Source organism: Calliphora vicina, chromosome 2 (assembly GCF_958450345.1).
Source record: "Calliphora vicina chromosome 2, idCalVici1.1, whole genome shotgun sequence".
NCBI classification, from domain to species: domain Eukaryota; kingdom Metazoa; phylum Arthropoda; class Insecta; order Diptera; family Calliphoridae; genus Calliphora; species Calliphora vicina.
Genome location: NC_088781.1, coordinates 58,094,515 through 58,116,216, shown reverse-complemented (window position 1 = coordinate 58,116,216; position 21,702 = coordinate 58,094,515). Strand labels below are relative to the sequence as shown.

The window sequence follows — 21,702 nt, the reverse complement described above, 5'->3', positions numbered from 1 at the left end:
TTTCAGTTAGTATAATGCTACCTTTGATCAAAAAATTAAAACTTTGAACCACTGTAAAAATAAATTCCGACCAGCTGGACTATAAGTTTATTCTACAAAAATTATCTACTCAACATGCCCTTTCAGAATTATTGGGTCGCTATTCTGTTCCAATCAAAAAGTCTCAATTTGTTGAACAGTGTTATTTGCAAAGGCCTAACAGTTGAAGTGTTTCTTTAAATGGTACATTTTTAATTTTTGTGTGAATAAAATTATAACTTTTCATTATAATTCAATTATTTTATAATTAATTCACATCTAATTATCATTATTATTACAATTTGAATTTGTTTATTACCATTTCTTCATATAAAAATTTAACCTACACGCTACTTGCATATATTAACACTTTAAAACCAGTTTAAATTATTTTAATTAATTGAGTTTGAAACTTTTTATATCAAATGATTCACAGTAACGTGTAAAGTGAATTTTACCTGACATACATACATAGTAATACAATAAATATGAATGCAAACAGCAAATAAGTAATTTGAGGTCTGTGTAACATAAACAAATAAGTAGGAAATTATAGACAGGCAAATATGACTACTTAAGATGCTATAACAATTACACAATGGAAAATTTCCGGGTCATTGTCTGGGGACAATGGGGACAACTATACGCCAGTATAGTAAAACTAAATTTTAAAAAATTTAAATTTTTGCCCTTTTTTCATAATTTTTTGCCAATAACCAGTCAATAACTCCAAACATTTACCACCGATATTTTCTAGTAATAGAAGATTAAACAAATCGGGTGAACCGGATAAATGTTTTTATACAAAATGCACAAATATCGGTAACCGTATTATATTGGTAGCCGGCACAGACGGCTAAAAGTTACAAACATTATCTCTAGCAGCAGGCAAGAGAAAATAAGATGATGTTGCAATGATTCCAGTATTTTTATACTACCTCAGCTTTCGTTTAAAAATATTTGCGAAATTCAGTTATTAATACTCAATGAGAGCTAACGGTTGTGAAATACGGCAAAATACTCAATTAAAAATATAAAAAAATTATATATATTAGAAACTTAATATGAAACGGCATTGGTTCATTCAATATTTACTAATACAATATTTAATGCTGGCAGTAAAATGCGACAGGTGGTGTATCTCACATTTAATATTTAAATATTTGAATTAAAAAGCAAACTAAAATTACATTCATTTAACAGTTACTATTCGATAAATGCTCCCGGTGTTATAAAACCAAATCGTAAATATTCTGTGGTTGTTGCTCTGCATGAGGCTGAGGGTCCGTGTTCGTTACGTGTTGGTATTGGGGGTTTTGGTTTTAATGAGTCTCGTGTTGTGGATTTGCAGCCATATGAAGCAAAGCTTATAGAGTTTTTGCCGAAAAAATTAATGAAAGGATATTATAATTTGTATGCTGAAGGCTTATCAGGTTTAAGCTTTAAAAATGCCAGTAATTTATTCGGACGTTCAGGTGATCCAACAATTTATATACAAACCGATAAGATCATCTATAAACCCCAAGATGTTGTTAATTTTCGTGTTGTTATATTGGATGAACATACGAGGCCGCTAAATATTGCTGAACCTGTGCATGTGGAGATATTGGTGAGTTAGTACAAAAAATAAAACTGTAAACAATTAGTCAATATACAATGTATTAGGCTGGCCCTTATTTTGCACTTTTTGAATTCTCAATAATAAGGTCTGAGTGCTGAAATGTGAGCAATTGTATAATTTTTACAGATTGTGCATTTTATTTAAAGTTTCAAGTTTTGGTATCAGATAATAAATGTACATAAAATGTATTAAAATTGTGTGAACTATTACAATTTTTGTCTGACAATATTGCATTGTTAGATCATGGTCCAACTGGTAGTTGATCAATATATTCTCAGATATCCGACAATCGTGTGAAAACATCTAGTTGTCATTGTCAAAACTTTGTCAGATCATTTAATATTGACAGATGCGAGTTTTTAACATCTGGCAATGGCAACATTCTCAATGTAAACAAAGTGTTTTAGCGTTCGTATATTATTTCAATTCTGACCTTATGAACTAGGGTTTTTAATTTCCCGACCTTTTTTGATTCCCGGGAATCGGGACATTTTTTTCTACATTCCCGGGTACCCGGATATTCCCGAAATATATAATGATACTATAAATTAGGAATATTAAAGCCAAATTTCATATAAAAATTTAGTGTTACAATTATTAAATATCAGAGCTTCGATTTAATTAATAAAATTTGAGCTTAATTCACTAAAATCTTAATCCGTAATTAAAGAATGTCAGCCTTTCATTCCATAAATCCATTCTTAGTATTTATTTTTCAGATTCATTCCAAAGCCTTTGTTTAAACTGAATTAATTTTAAAGTTAATTAATAACTTTGAAAGATTAAATTTTTGTTAAATCAAATCATTTACAAAATTAATTGAAAAAATTGTCTTAAGTCTTTTTGTACTAGATTTGAATTGAAGAAAAATGTAAACACTTAATAAATTTTTGAAGCTATTTTGTTATGGATTTGAAGAAGAAATTTAAAGAAATTAGAATGATTCAATAAGAAATAAATTTTGTAAATAATAAATTCACTTTTTAAATTTTCATACAAAAAACCCCAAATAAATAATAATAATAAACGGTCTATTATTGCCGAGATATAAGCAAAAAACTTTTCACTGTTTTTTGGTGAAAAAAATAGAGTTCTAACTTTTTTTCTATGTATTTTCGTCAGTTTTTAATTCCCGGGATTCCCGACTAAAAATCCCGGGAATCGGGTAGTGAAAAATTGGCAAAATTCCCGGGAAATTTGTACCGTGAATTCCCGGGATAAAAACCCTAGTATGAACTTACAATATTTTGTCTGACAACGTTATCAGATAAAATTATTGTCAGATAATTGTCTTACAATGGATCACCAGATTTCCAGACAAATGTTTTGTAACCGTTTGAATTACCAATCTACATTGTGGTGTACATTTTTTATTTGCTGGTTATTGTCTGCTCATTACTAGATCTGACAACCATCTGAACATTGATTAACCCTTTGTCGACCGACGGTATTTATAAGTACCATAACAATAATAAGCTTACAAAATGAAAACAAAACATATTTTGAACCTTTTTGCCCAAAAGTACTTTGTAGTACACTATCATCTTTGGAATAATATATTTTTTTTTGTCTATTGGCAAACTCGTTTACCAAGAATAACGTTGAATTTTTCATGTTCTCATTGTGGTGTTTATTTATGGTGTAATGACAAAAAATAATATTTCGTAAAATACCATAAAATAGACTTGTGATAGAAAATTTTATAAAAGTAACAAAATTAATAAATATATTAATAAAATGTAAACAAAAATCAATGAACTTTTTTATCTTTTGGCTGATGCTGACCCGACAGTACCAGGTCCCTTTCGTATCATTGTAGGTCCCTTTCGGTACCTTGCAGGTCCTAAACAAAGTTAAAATTAATTTGTAAATAACTTTCTGAAGTCCTTATTCTCAATATTTCATAAAAAACATAAAACTTTTTCAACGATTTAAAGCCTTGGTCCCCAAGGCGTTAATAAGCGCTAAATGAGGATTAAAGTTTCAAATTATAACAATTTCGAACACCTACAAATTAGATTATAAATATTGCAAAATTATGTGATTAGGACCAAATTAAATTTCCAAAAATTTTTTTGTAATACGTTAAGCCTACTCTGTACGATTTTTTTAATGAAATATTTGTTTCGTTCGTATACAACAAAATCAATTTTTTTCCAAAATTACAATAAATTTTTACAAAAATTACAATAAAATTACAATCGGCGATTTGAAAGTTTACATCTGAATTTCATTTGAAGGGGGGTTAAAGTTTCCCAACTCTGGCACATTCGTATTGTTAATCTGCATTAGAAACCATGTGATCCTAACATTTATGTAAAATGTTACGGAGAACATTTTTGTAGAATATGTCAACCCTCTAAATCCTCAAGTCATGGGTCTTTTTTGTCCTTTTTAAAAAAAAAAGCAAAAAACACCATTAAAACAGGGATTTAAGGGGTTAAAATGTTCAAAAATATTATATTTCAGCTATAAGCGTTCTTCAATGGGTGCGCATATCAGAGGAAATTGTTCACCATGCTCATAATATTCTGTTGACAACTGGTTCTCAAAATAAACCATATGTGAATTTAAAAAATAATTTTTTTATTGAATTTTGGTCAAAAATTTCATCAGACATGTCCACTAGAGGTGCCCTTAAAAAATAGATTTGCTTTGGATGGGTCTTATTTTGTTGGTACCGTGAAATAGCTCCCAAATGAAATAATTCCCATCAAAAATAAAGTAATTCCCAAACTTGAAAAATTAAAGGGTAAAATGAAATTACTACCAATAATCGGCGGTTTCATAATTTAAAAAAAATATTAGTCCCAAAAAAGCGAAATAACTCCCAATAGAAATGAAATAATTCCAAATCCGAAGCAATTTATTTATGTAATCTAAAAAAAATAACTACAAAAGTGAAATTATTATTCGCTTACCTAACATTTTTTGCATTGCGGGCCTATGGCGTAGCGCAAAGTTTTACTCCTGTGGGAATCAAAAACTGGCTTCACTCCGAAAATTTGTTTTGCATTGACGGCCTTCGGCCGGGCGCTAAGGTTTTCTAATTTTTTCGTGGGGAGTTATTTCACGGTACCTATTTTGTTCATTAGTAGCTAAAACTAACTACTGCAAAATTTAAGTGCAATCGGATAACTCGAACACGTGCCGGAAATCGATTGAATGTTGTAAAATTGGGTAAATAATGGTACTTATTTCGATATCTTAAAAAAATCCCTATTTAAATACTATTTTTAAAACATTTGCAATAAACCTAAGCTTCTAGACAAAATTATCTTTCTAACAAGATATAAAACATGAACATCGAGTTAAAAATGTTATTAGCATTTCCCGACATCATATATACAAGAAAAACGGCATTTTTGTATTATTTACTCACTGTTTTGCATGCAAAAGTTTTGTAAACAACTATGTCAACAACAGAAATGCGTGTAAAATATGCGTAAACTAGTACCTTTTGTTCAATATTTGGTCAGATAAAACTCATATAACTTTGTTATTTTTAACTTCATGTTCATGTTTTATACCTTGTTAGAATGTTAAAAAACAGTATTCAAATAGGGAATTTTTTTAAGATATCGAAAAAAGTACCATTATTTACCCAATTTTACAACTTTCAATCGATTTCCGGCACGTGTTCTATTTATCCGATTGCACTTAATTTTTTTATTTCTGAATGAAGATTTCGAAGGTATGTTTTTATTAATACGTATTAGAATTTATATAAACGTATACAAAAATTATAAAAAAATTGTTTGTGCTTTAAAATTTAAAATTACAAAATCGTGAAAAGCTACCCAAAGAAACTATCTGAAGTTAAATGTTGAGTATTTATATTTTATACTCATATTTACAAGTATTTTACCGATGATCACCGATTTGAATAAAATTTTTTGAAATGGTGGAGTAAGTAAGTATAGCTCGCAAGCTCAGGGAACGTAACAGTTATGACTTTTTTCATATAAGTAAGAAAAACTGATTTTTATTTCTTCGAGCACAAATGGCACGTTTTTTGACCTATTTTTGATATATATCTGTATTACTAAGTCATTAATATGGATATCTAATGCCAGATATTTAAAAGTCCATTGCAACGGTGTATATAAGGCTAATGTAATGATATACTGGGTTTTGTTTACCTAAAAATATTTAAAATTTGTATTTTAAAGTATAATTTGGTAAAGGGTATATAAGATTTGGCACAGCTTACTTGTTTTCTTTAAACTTTCAATAATATCAGCTATTTTCAATCCCAGCGCAAGCTTGTAAATTCCCAACTACAGTGGACGTCAGTACGATTTATATATTGTCAGGCCCTTTCGTAGTACCGAAAAATTCGTATTATTGAACAATTATTTTTTTGTACTTAAGCACGCATGAAAGAACATACTAATGTATGTACATTAGAGTGCTCCAAAAAAATAAAATTGCGAATTTTGACCCCCCCCCCCTCTAGAATTGTTCTATGTATTGTAGAAACACATTGTGTAAAATATTAGGATGATAGGATAATGTTAACTGAACGGAAAATATGCAATTTTATCAGTTTTTGTAAAAATTTTGCCAATAAATAATGACTTTTACAATTTAATTTAAAAGAATCGAAATGTGTACGTAATTGTCGTTATAATAAGATATAAAAGACAAAAATTGGTAAAAAAATGTTAAAGTTATTAAAAAATCGCCAGGCCATTAACGTGTCTCAGGCCACTAGAACAAGAAATTTGTGAACAAAATTTGAGAAATATTAAATAAAAGCTTATTTTTACTTAAAATATATCCATATTTACTTGTATATGAGTTTTTGTCCTCTTAGGATACCGTTAACCTATTCGCAGGTATGACCAAAAAAATTAAATTTTTTTAACCGCAGTTTCAAAACTCCAATTTCAAATTTTTAAAAATTTTGTTAAACATATTTCAGAATTTTTTGATCATCACATGGGGATTTATTGACAACATAATAGGGAATAAAAATGTGAAAAAAGTATGTCAATACCTCCTATAGTTTTTCCGTACCTGCGATATAAATTTTGCGATTTTCGAGAAAAACAAATTTTTTGGCCATATTTTGGGGAATGACCAGAATTTCCTTACTGTAATGATTTTTAAGTAAAAGCTATTCAGAATAATATAGTCCAGGTAATTTTAAATATAGTCTGAAAGTTTTACTAAAATCGGAAAACTCTAACTCTAACAATAACAGTACACAATTAACCCTTAAGAGTACTTGGGGTCAAAATGAATGTGTTTTTCGTGATTTTAAAAGTTGAGGGTCATTTGGACCCCAAGTGCTATTAAGGGTTAATTTCCGTTTTTGTACTGTTATTGTGAATACTAGACTTCATTTTATATTTTTCTTAAGTTTCATCAAAATCGGACCAAAAATATATAATATTTCGCTATCTTTCCATGAGAAATTCCAAATATTGAAAAAATTGACCTTTGACCTTCACGATTTAAGGGTTAAAGTTTTCCGATTTTAGTAAAACTTTCAGACTATATTTAAAATTACCTGGACTATATTATTCTGAATAGCTTTTACTTCAAAATCATTACAGTAAGGAAATTCTGTTCATTCCCCAAAATATGGCCAAAAAATTAGTTTTTCTCGAAAATCGCAAAATTTATATCGCAGGTACGGAAAAACTATAGGAGGTATTGACATACTTTTTTCACATTTTTATTCCCTATTATGTTGTCAATAAATCTCCATGTGATGATCAAAAAATTCTGAAATATGTTTAACAAAATTTTAAAAAATTGAAATTGGAGTTTTGAAACTGCCGTTAAAAAAATTTAATTTTTTTGGTCATACCTGCGAATAGGTTAACGGTATCCTACGAGGACAAAAACTCATATACAAGTAAATATGGATATATTTTAAGTAAAAATAATCTTTTATTTTAATATTTCTCAAAATATGTTAATTTCGTTCATAAATTTCTTGTTCTAGTGGCCTGAGACACGTTAATGGCCTGGCGATTTTTTAATAACTTTAACATTTTTTCACCAATTTTTGTCTTTTATATCTTATTATAACGACAATTACGTACACATATCGATTCTTTTAAATTAAATTGTAAAAGTCATTATTTAATGGCAAAATTTTTACAAAAACTGAAAAAATTGCATATTTTCCCCTTGTAAATGCACCTCAAAACTTCAGCGTCGTTGCGCCACCAGTTAACGTTATCCTATCATCCTAATATTTTACACAACGTGTTTCTACAATACATAGAACAATTCTAGAGGGGGGGACGGCCTGTACCTAGAAAGTTTTTTTCGTCCATACAATCTTGGAGCACTATTATTTACATATTTATTTAAAAAATCCGTCATTAAACATTGACGTTTATTACTTTTTAAACTGATTTTCGAGGTTTCGCTTTTTATATTTTGTTAGCCAACCATCACTGGCACAAAACTGACCATTGTAGAATTTTTTGTGCAGCTCCACAGCTTTGCATTTTAATTGTTCTCCACCGACTGTGATATGTAATTTTCTTTGTGCTAAAAACGACTCGTAAAGTGTTCCTCCATTTTTTTAAATTCACCACTTGTAAGTCTATACCGTTTTTTTAACGAACTCATGGAATTATCCAGCAGTTGCGTTTTTTGTTTAATGATTGTACATATAGTGGATTTGGATAATCCATATTTATTTGGAATTTCAAACAACGATGTTTATAAGAAATTGTCTTTTTTGTACATCGTTTTACTTGCAACATTTTGACAGTTAAAAACAAAAAACACTTTTAAAAATAAAAAAAAAACATCACAATAACATTGCTAAACGTGGATGACCGAGAAAGAATGAAGTAAAAACATAATAAAGACTTCATTCATACGTAAATAAAACAAAAATTCTTATAAGAAACCACCATTCGTACTATCGAATAGAAAAAATGCCCATCTGTTCATACTATAGAGTAGTCAATGCAAAAATTTTGCCATTCGTATTATTGGAAATTCGTAATAAAGAGCGTTGGTACTACTGGACGTCCACTGTATTAACAAAAATGTAATAAAATTTTATAAAAAATTAAATGAATATATTATTTATAGATTTTTTGGTAATTATTCGAACTTTTTTTATATATATAATTTGAAAGTAAATTTTTAATTAGTCTTAAGTTAATTTTTATTATAATTTATTTGTAATAATTCAAAGAATATCACTGAATACTAAAATTTTAGACAATTGGCAGGATAGAAAATGCATTCCAATTTGCCAATTGTCTAAAATTTTACTATTCAGTGATATTCTTTGAATTATTACAAAAAAAATATAATAAAAATGAACTTAAGCCGAATTAAAAATTTACTTTCAAATTAAATAAATATAATTAATTCCGGAACTGCTTGTTAGTTTTTAATTGTATACCAAGCTATAGAAAAAATGCTGCGATTTCAAAAAATCTTGATATTTTTCTCAAATTTTTATTTTTCTCTCTATTATAGTTTTCCAGATATTCGATAATAAATATTTACTTTGTATGAGAGGGGCACTGTGGGACGTGCCCCCCCATACAAAGTAACTGTGCCTTTGAAATTTGGTATGCTAATATAAATAATATTTTTGGCATATACCTCCCATATATGCCAAAAATATAATTTTTAGTTTTGGCTACATAATTGATTTAAAAATCATGAAAATCTGCATTTGTTATACGCACTAAGTTTACAATCTTTCTTTATATATAAAGATTTGTAAAGGGATTTGCCATGCGCACTTTAAACTGCCAAAGAAATTAAAAATATTGAAAATTTCCCCAACCAGAAGCTATTGGATATTTTTTAAAGCAAGATTTAAACTGCCAGGCAGCCATAATTAAATGAATTTATTAATTTGCACATAAAATAATCTATTTCCACCTTTATATCTTTTCAGGATAGGGATTATAACCGCGTTAAACTATATAAAAATATCTCCTTAACAAAGGGTGTTTTTACAGGACAATTCCAGTTGTCTAAATACCCCATCTTAGGCACTTGGTCCATTAAAGTTGTTCTAGATGGTAGCTTTGCACACTCCAGCACCAAAGACATCACAATCAAAAATTATATTTTACCAAAGTTCAGTGTGTACCTTAAAACACCTTCGGATATTTTACGGGAAGATGGATACATTAGGGTGGTAATCTTTGGCAAATATACCTTTGATAAACATGTGGAAGGCAAAGCTACAGTAGAACTGTGGAATGATAATCCAGAACAGCTATTACAATCGAAACAAGTTGACATTGCTAGTTTAGGTTTTGTCGAGTTCAATGTAAAAAACGAAACGGCCAAAGGTCTCATCGTCAAGGCGAAACTAACCGAAAAACACACTGGTATAACTGAAACGGAGGAGCAAAGGATCTACTTGCATACACAGAGCTATATGTTGGATATTCCTTACGAGGAGATAGAATTTGAAAACAATAAACCATATCGCCTGAAAGTAAATGTGAAACATTGGACTGGGGCTCCTGTTTTGGATCATAAAACGCCAGTTACCATGGAGCATGGTAATCAAATTTATGAAGCCTATTTAGATGATAATGGTACGGCAACATTTGAGTTTGAACATGCTAAAAATGACGATCATAAATTTCAATTTAAGGATTCCAAAGGATCGTTGTATAATATTTACACAAGTCAAGATTTAATGTTGGACAATAGGGAATTCTATTGTCGGCTGAGGTTGGTGGATAAAAAGTAAGTTTATTTATTATTATTATTTTCTACATATTTCGTATTTTACTTTATTTCGAAAATTTGGACAACTTTTCTATATTTTAAAATCGAAACTAGTTGTTTTCACTAGCAGTTTATTTATAGTTATTTATTTACAGTTTACATAAAATATTATATTCAATACCCAATTACAGACTACAACTCGGAAAACCTGTACTTATTGAGGTCAGCTCTATTTTGAATATACCTTATCTGATGTACATCGTAATGGGTCACGGAAGTCTCATACAGTCGGAGCATATTAAAGTACCGCCCAACCAAAAGTCCTATACAATAAGTATAACTCCCTCAATTGAAATGATACCAAAGTCCTTCATTTATGTGTATTACATACATAAAGGCAATTTACGTTATGAAGAGATGCATTTAAATTTTCCAAATGAATTCGAAAATCAGGTATTAAGTACTTAAAAACCAATCTAAACATATTTAATAGATATTCATTTCAGATATCACTGTCAGCTCCCAAACAAGTGAAGCCAGGCGAAGAAGTTACAATTGCTATAAATGCACAACCCAAATCGTATGTCAGTATATTGGCCGTGGACTTGGGTGTTTATTTACTGGATAATACATATGATTTAAATAGGGATGACATTCTGAGTCAGTTGATTAGAGAGAGATCGTATGCTCCCTATGAAGCTACAGTGTATCCTGGTTTAATAACCGGTCTGTTGACTTTAACTAATGCTAACTATCCATTTAAAAGTTGGAGTGGTAAGAGAATTTGAGGTTAAATACTGTATTTGGTTTAATATGTATAATGACAGGTGGTGGTGGTGGTTCTGGTGGTTTTGTGCCCGAAGCTAAACGTTTGCGTCAGAAGTTCCCGGAAACCTGGATATTTGAAAATTTATTAATGTAAGTATATATAATAACAAGTAAGAGAGCTATATACGGCTGTGCCGAATCTTATATACCCTTCACCAAATTATACTTCAAAATAGAAATTTTAAATATTTTTATGTAAACAAAATTTATTTTTTTTATAAAATTGTTTTTTTTTAATTTTTTTTTTCGATTTGTTATTTTAATTTTTGGTTTAAAAAAAATTCGAGTTAAAAAATATTTTTCCCGATTTTGACCTATTGTAGGTCCAACTTACTATGGTTTTATATCTTTGAAATATCTATCATTAGATATCATTATTGTCTATATTAATGACTTAGTAATCCATATATAGGCCAAAAATAGGTCAAAAAACGAGATTGTCCTGGTTTTTTCCTCATATCTCAGCCATTTGTGGACCGATTATGCTGATTTTAAATAGGAAACTTTTCGAGAGCATGTCTGACAGAATTATTGAAGATTCGGATCCCGAAGATATCTGGGGTCTTCAGAAAATTGATTTCAACAGACGCTTAATCGACTCCTCTATCTACAAGGCTCCAGAATACATAGTTTATAGGGTCGGCAAATTATATTGTGGAAATTACAAACGGAATGACAAACTTATATATACCCTTCTCACGAAGGTGAAGGGTATAAAAACATTTATTTAAATTCAGAATGGGATATAACTGAAGTTTAGGAATACATATATTTGAAAGAATGTATTTACTAGGCTATTCGAATTATTCGATTTTTCTCTTGTTCGAATAAAACGAATAATTCGAATAAGAAATTTTAACTTTTTCGAATAATTCGATCAAACGTTTAAAATTAATCGAATTATGCGAATAATTTAAATTTTTTTAAAAAAGGTAAAGAATGAATTTTTGATGTCGGTTTTTTAATATTTTATTGTTAAAGAAAAACAAAAAATAACGTTAAAGTTAACAATTCAAGTATTGATAATGTTACAAAAACATTCGAAAACAAAGTACATCATTAAATTTTCAACAGAAATATTCTGGTCAGAATAACTCCCGCACAATCTACAAAACAATTGACTAGCAAACCCTTTAGTTTCCGTTTTGGATCTATGCTTTAAAAAATTTGAACTAGTTGGACATGATCCTGAATTCAAATATAATATAAACGTATTAAGAATTGTTTTATGTCGATCATTAATTCGGGTTTTAAAATTACTGACTAATTCTTTAGTAAATTAATTATTCACTATTTCTAAATTATTTATAACAAATTGTATTATACATCAAGCTCTATCAACGTTGCCGAATCTCTGCTTAATAAAGTGGTCTTGGGGAATTACACAATAAAGGGAATCTGTCCAAGCTTTGATATCATTGTCAGTGAACGTGGCTAATTTGAAGTCAGGCAGTGTATGATTGACGCATTTACAAATACGCAAAAAGTTTATGACCATGTTAGACAAAGATGTTCAACGATGTTCAAAATCATGTATAAGACGAACTCCATGCTTTTCTTGAAAAAAACGTTAGTTTGCAATATTTGTGTTTATCATTCGATTTATTAAATATTTTGCAACACTTACGTACGCGGTTAATAACATCACTTATATACATATATTTTAAGATCAGATAATGTAATCATTATAAATGTCATCCTCAATATCAATTTCGACGAAAGATTCAAAATCACATTCTCCATCACATTCAAATCCATTTTAATCTAAGTTAATATTTTGATTATTAATTGCGATTCTTCTAATATTTCGCCAGCTAAATAACAACTATTTTATTCCGTACCTTTTATTTTCATTGGTTCAAGTCCTAAGTTAAAAATTTTGAATGATTTGTTTATAGAATTGTAACTTCTTGCAGTAATAGTTATATATTTATAGAAGGAGCTAGCAGAACACTCATCTACAATGATCTAAAGTCCCTTTGTATTTAGTTATTTGTCGAATTTCAGAAACAATACAATTTTTGTGAGTCATTATTACTTATTGAAATTTGAAATTATGAACAACTTTAAGTAATTTAATAACTTCAAATGTATATGAACATTTATTCGTTTTATACGATTATTCTACACAAAGTTGTTCGAATTATTCGTTATTCGAAAATGGCCATTTTTAAATTGTTCGAATAATTATTCGTAAGAAATTATTCTATTAATCGAACGATCATTAGTCGAATGAATACCCTAGTATTTACGTTCTTATGTATATTATTATAAATAATTGTTAAATTTTTATAAACTTACCACCATTTTCTGTCCACAACTTTTAATTTTATTATTTTATTAGCTACATCGTGCAGTGTTCTTTTATGTTTAGTACTGCAATAGTCGGCAATGCAGTGCCGTTTTGTGAAAAGATTCTGTAAATTTTCTGTTTGTTGTTGATTTTGAATCCATAAATATTACTAGTTTAAAGGATAAGATATATTATATACCAACGTATAGGAAATTGTGTCTTCTTTTCAAAAATATATACAATTTTTAAGAATTAAAAAATTTATGGAAGACTTTTTTAATAATAGGGGACAAAATGTTAAAATGTTATTAGGGGATATTTGCTTTATCTTTTGTTTATAAAATCAAAAGTTGTGTACAGATTTTAGTCATTTAGACCGCTTTTTGTTTGGAACTTTGTTTTTTTATACTCTTAGAAAAAAAAAATTAACAGCGTAGCTTCATTTTCCAATTTTTCATGCAGTTTTAAAAAATAAAAATGTTGAATTTCGCTAGAAAATTTTTTTTTTACCAAAAAAAATTTATAATTCTAAAACGACAAGTGTATTTCTCGACAGGCCCAGAGTGTGGAAAAGAATCAATTTAGCGACGGGGGATGGTCACAAGTTTTATTTTAGGTGTGGCTTTGTTTAAGGTCAATTCATTATTTTTCTAATTGCCCAAAAATTTAAAAAAATTTTTCCAATTAAGTGTGAAATAAATAACAAAATTCTCTTCCAGAAATGAAACTACCACCAAATTAACTCTACCAATACCCGATACCATAACGACTTGGCGTATAACAGCATTTTCAAACAATGATATAACAGGCTTTGGAATTGTAAATGGACCCACAGATATCACCACCATACAACCGTTCTTCATATCACTTAATCTGCCATACTCAGTGAAACGTGGTGAAATTGTAACTATACCCGTAACAATATTTAATTATCACAATCAGATTCTAGATACGGAAGTGATTCTACATAATAATGATCAGGAGTTCTATTTTATGGAATCAACCACACAGCGTGTAAAGAAATCAAATGATGATCAGCAACAAGTTAAACGCATTAGTATAGCGGCTGATAAAGCCAAAACAGTGAAATTTCTTATATATCTCACACATGTGGGTGAAATAAGTCTGGAAATAACGGCCTCCAGTTCATTGTATTCGGATGCTGTTTCGCACAAGCTTAAAGTTGAACCAGAAGGTGTGGCCATACAAAAAACTCAATCTTTATATTTAAGTATTCCAGCTGGAGAGAAAATATCCTCATCACTTGACATCAAAGATCCTGATGGGAATATACCCGATTCTGACTATATTACCTTTTCCGTGGGTGGTCATTATTTAGTGCCAACCTTGGAGAATTTTCAGGATTTAATACAAATGCCCACTGGCTGTGGTGAACAAAATATGGTGAGTTTTGCTCCCAGCGTCTTAATTTTGCAATATCTTAAAGCAAATGGCATGCTGTCCAAAGACATGGGTTTGGTGGAAAGTTTACGTTCCTCAATGGAAGTTAGCTATCAACAACAACTGGCGTTTCGTCATGGGAATGGTGGTTATAGCGTCTTCGGCATGGGAACCGATGAGGAGCCCAGTACTTGGCTGACCGCCTATGTGGTGCGTTACTTTATTAAAGCTTCACAATTCTTGGATATTGAGCCCAAAATAATTGAAACTGCTTTCAAGTATTTGGCCGGCCAGCAAAAGGCAAATGGGGAGTTTCTTTATACGGGCTATTTGTTGAATCCGAATCATAAAAATGAATTTGGACTTACAGCCTTTATATTGTTGGCATTTTTGGAGAATGAAGTAAGTATCAATTGGTTTTTGATATATTAGAGATGTCTAACATTGCAATTTCTCATTACAGAAATACACCACCCAATATCAACAAAACATACAAAATGCTGTCGAATTTTTAAATTCAAATCTAGAAAACATCAACGATATTTATGCCTTATCCTTGGTGGCTACTGTTGTGAAACGAGTAAAACATAAAAATGCAAACACTTTTATAAATGTATTAAAATCGCATGCTAAGGAGATGGATGGTCTTAAATGGTGGTCAGCAAATGACCATAATTTGGCCAATGATATAGAAATTACTGCTTATTGTGCAATAACTTTGTTAGATACCCCGGGAGATCATACCTCTATCCTGAAGTGGCTAATAGAGCAACGTAATGGTAATGGAGGTTTTACATCATCTCACGACACTGTGGTGGGCTTGGAGGCTTTAGTAAAATTTTCCGAAATCTATAAAAATCTTCAAAATGTAAATCTAAAAGTTTCTTATAGTGCCAAAGATCAAAAGGGCATTGAAGTGGCAAGAGATGAATTCTATGTAGACTCGACCAATGTTTTGGATTTGCAAACACATGAGGTACACTCATTGCTTAAAATAACTTTCACACTAAAAAATTATAATAATACTTATACATATATTTTTTTTCAGTTACCAGATACAACACGCTATATTAATTTCGAAATGGAAGGCAATGGGGCCTCTCTGGTGCAACTCAATCATCAATACAATATTGCTAATGTGCTGGAATTTCGTCATTTTAATATTCAGCCCAAGGCAACGTTTAAAAATGAGAAAGAAATGAATTTGGAAGTTTGTTTCACTTACCAAACTGATTCAGATGCACTTAATGATGCAACCACCAATTTGGTGATAATGGAAGCCAATTTACCCTCTGGTTTCAGATCTGAAGCAGAGAATAGTACGTCGTTAAGAGAAAACAAACTTGTGCAGAGAATCGAGTCAAAGAATTTAGAATCAACGATTATTTTATATTTGGATAAGTTGGAGGCAAATATTAATCATTGCCTGGGAATTCCTGCAGATAAAACGAATGAAATTTTAATGCCAAAACCGGCAGCTATTATAATGTATGATTATTATAATTTGACTCGTTCTAATACCGAATTTTATAGTTTATAAATATGAAGAAAAAATTATTATTAAATTAATTTCACAATTTTTGTAAGTATAGGGCTTTTGAGCAAATTAATTTTTTTTTTGTACAATTTGTTAAATAAAGGTTGGAAATAATCCACATATTTAAAAATCGTTTATTCTGATGTACGAAGCCTTCAACATTTCACCAGTTTACATATTTATACCCTACATCACCATAGTGGGGAGGGTAATATGCGTTTGTGCTGATGTTTATAACGCTCAAAAATATTAATCCAGCATTTACCATAAAGAATACCGATCGATTCCGAATAATTTTTTGAGTCGTCCGTCCGTCCTCAAAGTACAGGTCGCAATTTTGAAACTGACATAGCCCTATAAATATTCTCCTGAAATACATATATGTTTAATTTATGTGGGTGTCAACACAAATTTCGATCCAAATAAGTTTTATGTATGCGGAATTCATGTCGCCAAATTTTATGATGATCGGTCCATAATTAGTCATTGCTCTCATATAAGGCTCGCTTCCGAAAATCATTCAAGATAATAAATTATTGAAATTTTAAAAGAAAAACATTTTTGCGAACTTAAATCTCTTAGACATGTTGCTATCTAGGGTATTCATTCGACTAATGATCATTCGATTACGAATAATTATTCGAACAATTTAAAAATGGACATTTTCGAATAAAGAATAATTCGAACAATTTTATGTAGAATAATCAAAAAATGTACATATCTATTTAAGTTTATTAAATTGCTTAAAATTTTTCATAATTTCAAATTTAAATAAGTAATAATGACTCACAAAAATTTTATTGTTTCTGAAATTCGACAAACAACTAAAGACAAAGGGACTTTCGATCACTGTAGATGAGTGTTTCGATAGCACCTTCTAGAAATATATAAATATTACTGCAAGAAGTTACAATTCTAAAAACAAATCTTTCAAAATTTTTAACTTAGGACTAGGGTTTTTAATTTCCCGACCTTTTTTGTTTCCCGGGAATCGGGAATATTTTTTTACATTCCCGGGTATCCGGCTACTCCCGAAATATATAAGGATACTGTAAATTAGGAATTTTATAGCCAAATTTCATATAAAAACTTAGTGCAATAATTATTAAATATCAGAGCTTCGAATTAATTAATAAAATTTGAGCTTAATTCACTAAAATCTTAATCCGCAATTAAAGATTGTCAGCCTTTCATTCCATAAATCTATAAATACACAGAAAAAAGAAATTCATAATTGGAATGAATTTTGTAATAAATATTATTAATCGAACTTGACTTTTTTTTCCCAAACTTTTTTCATTCAGAATATGAACATGTTCATAAATATTATAAAATTGTTCATGACGGAAATTTTTGCTTTTTTTTGCATAAATTTAATAATATTTTATAATAAATTGCATTATAATTGCATTATCTAATGAATTAATTCAAAACTATTTGCATAATAGCCATATATTGGCTAATATTTTAAGATGAATCAACAATATCTGAAAATAAAAAATATCATTAAACACAATAAAATATAAATAAACATTAAGCATATCATCCCCTTAAAAAATTTAATCATTTTCGCGCATATTGGCTCATTTTGTAGCTGAAAATCATAAAAATAAATAAAAAGTTTTCCAAGGAAAATTTCAAACATTTTTCAACAACATAAAAATATATGTAAATGAAATTGAAATTGTATTTTTCAAGCCTTCTAGATAATTTGAAAACATAAAATACGAACAAAATCTTAATAAGGGTCCTCATGTAAACGCTTAAAAGCCTCGCAAACTGTGCAATCTGTGCATTTTTACACTCTCGCAAATGAAATGTCAAAAAAATGTATGGAAATTCGTTTGCACAACTCCGATAAGTTTGCGCGACAATTTAGACTCGCAAACTTGAATTTATTGTGCATTTGATGAATCAGCTGCTTTTGTTTACTTTTATTTATAAGAAATAAAAATCAAATAAAATATAAAAATTTTGTGCATGTGAAAATTGTGTAACTTTGGAACAGAATGATTGCATTAAATGACATTGTGTATGAAAACATTAACCAACAGCTAGAACATAAACAAAGTCCTCCAAACTATGTATACCACCGTTTGTTCCAAAGATTTAACTTTCATTCAACATTTTAAAATTGAAACTTATACAATTTGAAAAAAAATTATTAAAGCTTTTGTTGAATTTATGTATTTTTATTTGACAAATATAAATTTTCTGTAAAAACTTGCACAAAATTGAAAAGGTGGGTTCATGAAACATGTCGCGCAAATTTGCCCATTTGCACAAATGGGAAACTTAAGCGTTTAAATGAGTACCCTTAATATGTAAGAAATTATTTATAAATGTTATGAATTGAAATCAATGAAATCAAATCATAATATTTAAGTTGAAACTTTTTTCTGTGTAATATTGAATTTTTTTAGATTCATTCTTAAACTGAATTAATTTTAAAGTTAATTAATAACAGAATTTATTCAAACTTTGAATAATTAAACTTTTGTTAAATCAAATCATTTACAAAATTAATTGAAACGCCTTTTTGTACTAGATTTGAATTGAAGAAAAATTTAATCAATTAATCAATTTTTGAAGCTATTTTGTTATGGATTTGAAGAAGAAATTTAAAGAAATTAGAATGATTCAATAAGAAATAAATTCTATAAATAATGAATTCACTTTTTATGTTTTCATACGAAAAACCCCAAATAAATAATAATAATAATAAGCGGTCTATTATAGTCGAGATATAAGCAAAAAACTGTAAAAAACTTTTTACTGTTTTTTGGTGAAAAAAATAGAGTTCTAACTTGTTTTCTATGCATTTTCGTCAGTTTTTAATTGCCGGGATTCCCGACTAAAAATCCCGGGAATCGGGTAGTGAAAAATTGGCAAAATTCCCGGGAAATTTGTACCGGGAATTCCCGTGATAAAAACCCTACTTAGGACTTGAACCAATGAAAATAAAAGGTACGGAATAAAATATTTGTTATTTAGCTGGCGAACTATTAGAAGAATCGCAATTAATAATCAAAATTTTAACTTAGATTAAAGTGGAGTTGAATGTGATGGAGAATGTGATTTTGAAACGGTCGTCGAAAGTAAGATTGAGGATTACATTTATAATGATTACATTGAAATAGATGAAGGCCATGATCTTAAAATATATGTATATAAGTGATGTTATTAACCGCTTACATAAGTGTTGCAAAATATTTAATAAATCGAATGATAAACACTAATGTTTTGTTGCAAGAAAAGCATGGAGTTCGTCTTATACATTATTTTGAACATCGTTTGACATCTTTGTCTACATTTGCGTATTTGTAAATGCGTTCACTGACAATGATATCAAACTTTTGGACAGATTCCCTTTATTGTGTAATTCCCCAAGACCACTTTATTAAGCAAAGATTCGGCAACGTTGATAGAGCTTGATGTATAATACAATTTGTTATAAATAATTTAGTAAAAGTGAATAATTAATTTAATAAGAATTAGTTACTCAATTTAAAACCCGAATTAATGAACGACATAAAAAAGTTCTTTATACGTTTATATTGTTTTTGAATTCAGGATCATGTCCAACTAGCTCAATTTGTTTAAAGCATAGCTCCAAAACGGAAACTAAATAATTTGCTAGTCAATTGTTTTGTAGATTGTTCGGCAGTTAATCTGATCAGAATATTTCTGTTGAAAATTTAATAATGGACTTTGTTTTCGAATGTTTTTTAACATTATCAATACTTGAATTGTTAACTTTAACGTTATTTTTTGTTTTTCTTAAACAATAAAATATAAAAAAAGACCTTGTCTTTTTGAATGAAACACAGGTTTTTGGATAAAATAATATTTTATTTTTCAACACTGTCTCCTTGTGTTCTAAGAACTTTGTCCAACGTTTTTCCAATTTTTTTATCCCTTCCAAAAAAGATAACATTTGTCATGAAAAGAAGTATTTTTTTTGAGATGATTTCATCGTTGGGGTCTATTCTCTTCCGCCAAGACATTTCTTCAGATTTGGAAACAAGAAATAGTCGTCACTTGATCTTAATCTGGAGAATAGGGCTGAAGAGGGAGCATTTGGTAGCCAAATTCGGCGGCCATCTTGCGAAAAGCTATCTTATACCCAAGTGATCATTTAAAATTGAAAGCTCTGAGCCAGGTGAGATGATTATGGTTTCCAATTGTTTTTCAATTGTTTTGGGTGTAGAGACCTCAACTGGGCGCCCAGAATGTTCGGCATTTTCCGTGCTTGTACGGCCACAACGAAATTCACTAAACCACTTTTTTACCATTGAAATTGATTTTGCAGATTTCCCATAGTATTTATGAAGCAGACTAAATTCACTTTTTTCCAATATCTCCTCAAACACAAACTATATGACGCAGCCTGTTCAAATTTTGATAGGAGTGACAGAAGCAGTGTTGCCCTTTCAGCTAAGAGTCGAAAAATTCGCGGACTTATTTACCATCGCATTTCAACAAGAAGAAAATACTTTAAAATAGAGACCCCAAAAATATGCTAACAGGCTGATACGCCCTTCCGAATTCAATATTTTTATACCCTTCACCTTCGTGAGAAGGGTATATATAAGTTTGTCATTCCGTTTGTAATTTCTACATTTTTCATTTCCGACCCTATAAAGTATATATATTCTGGATCCTTATAGATAGCGGAGTCGATTAAGCCATGTCCGTCTGTCTGTCTGTGTCTGTCCGTCTGTCTGTTGAAATCAATTTTCTGAAGACCCCAGATACCTTCGGGATCCAAATCTTCAATAATTCTGTCAGACATGCTTTCGAGAAGTTTGCTATTTAAAATCAGCAAAATCGGTCCATAAATAACGGAGATATGAGCAAAAAACCGCGACAACCTCGGTTTTTGACCCATTTTTGATCTATATATGGATTACTAAGTCATTAATATAGACAATATGGATATCTAATGATAGATATTTCAAAGTCCATTGCAACGATGTAGATAAGGCTATAGTAAGTTGGACCTACAATGGGTCAAAATCGGGAAAATATTTTTTAACTGAAATTTTTTTTCATAAAAAATTTTTTTGTCATAAATTTTTTAAAAAAAAAAAAAAAAATTTAAAAACTAAGAATATAGATCTCTTACTTGTTTTTAGATACTATGATGTATTCCAAATCATTCATATTATTATTTTACCAGCACGAAAAAATACGAACATTTTAATTTTTTCCTTGTTTTTAGGAATTGGAGTATTTGCATAGTATTAGAAACATAGAAAGCAATTTCACAACGAATTCCACTAAAATTAAATCTTTTGTGTTGGAAATGCACTT

The 21,702-nt window shown here is 29.5% G+C and overlaps 1 protein-coding gene across 1 annotated transcript; it reads left to right on the top strand.

Moving 5' to 3' along the window:
• The first annotated feature begins 1,014 nt into the window (after positions 1-1,014).
• On the top strand, positions 1,015-16,461 carry LOC135952266 (thioester-containing protein 1 allele S3-like). Its single transcript, XM_065502125.1, has 9 exons — positions 1,015-1,150; positions 1,222-1,627; positions 9,537-10,345; positions 10,519-10,780; positions 10,834-11,101; positions 11,155-11,245; positions 14,168-15,251; positions 15,313-15,825; positions 15,898-16,461. The coding sequence occupies exons 1-9, from the start codon at positions 1,083-1,085 to the stop codon at positions 16,387-16,389; spliced, it is 3,993 nt and encodes a 1,330-aa protein (XP_065358197.1). The 5' UTR covers positions 1,015-1,082; the 3' UTR covers positions 16,390-16,461.
• Positions 16,462-21,702: the final 5,241 nt, after the last annotated feature.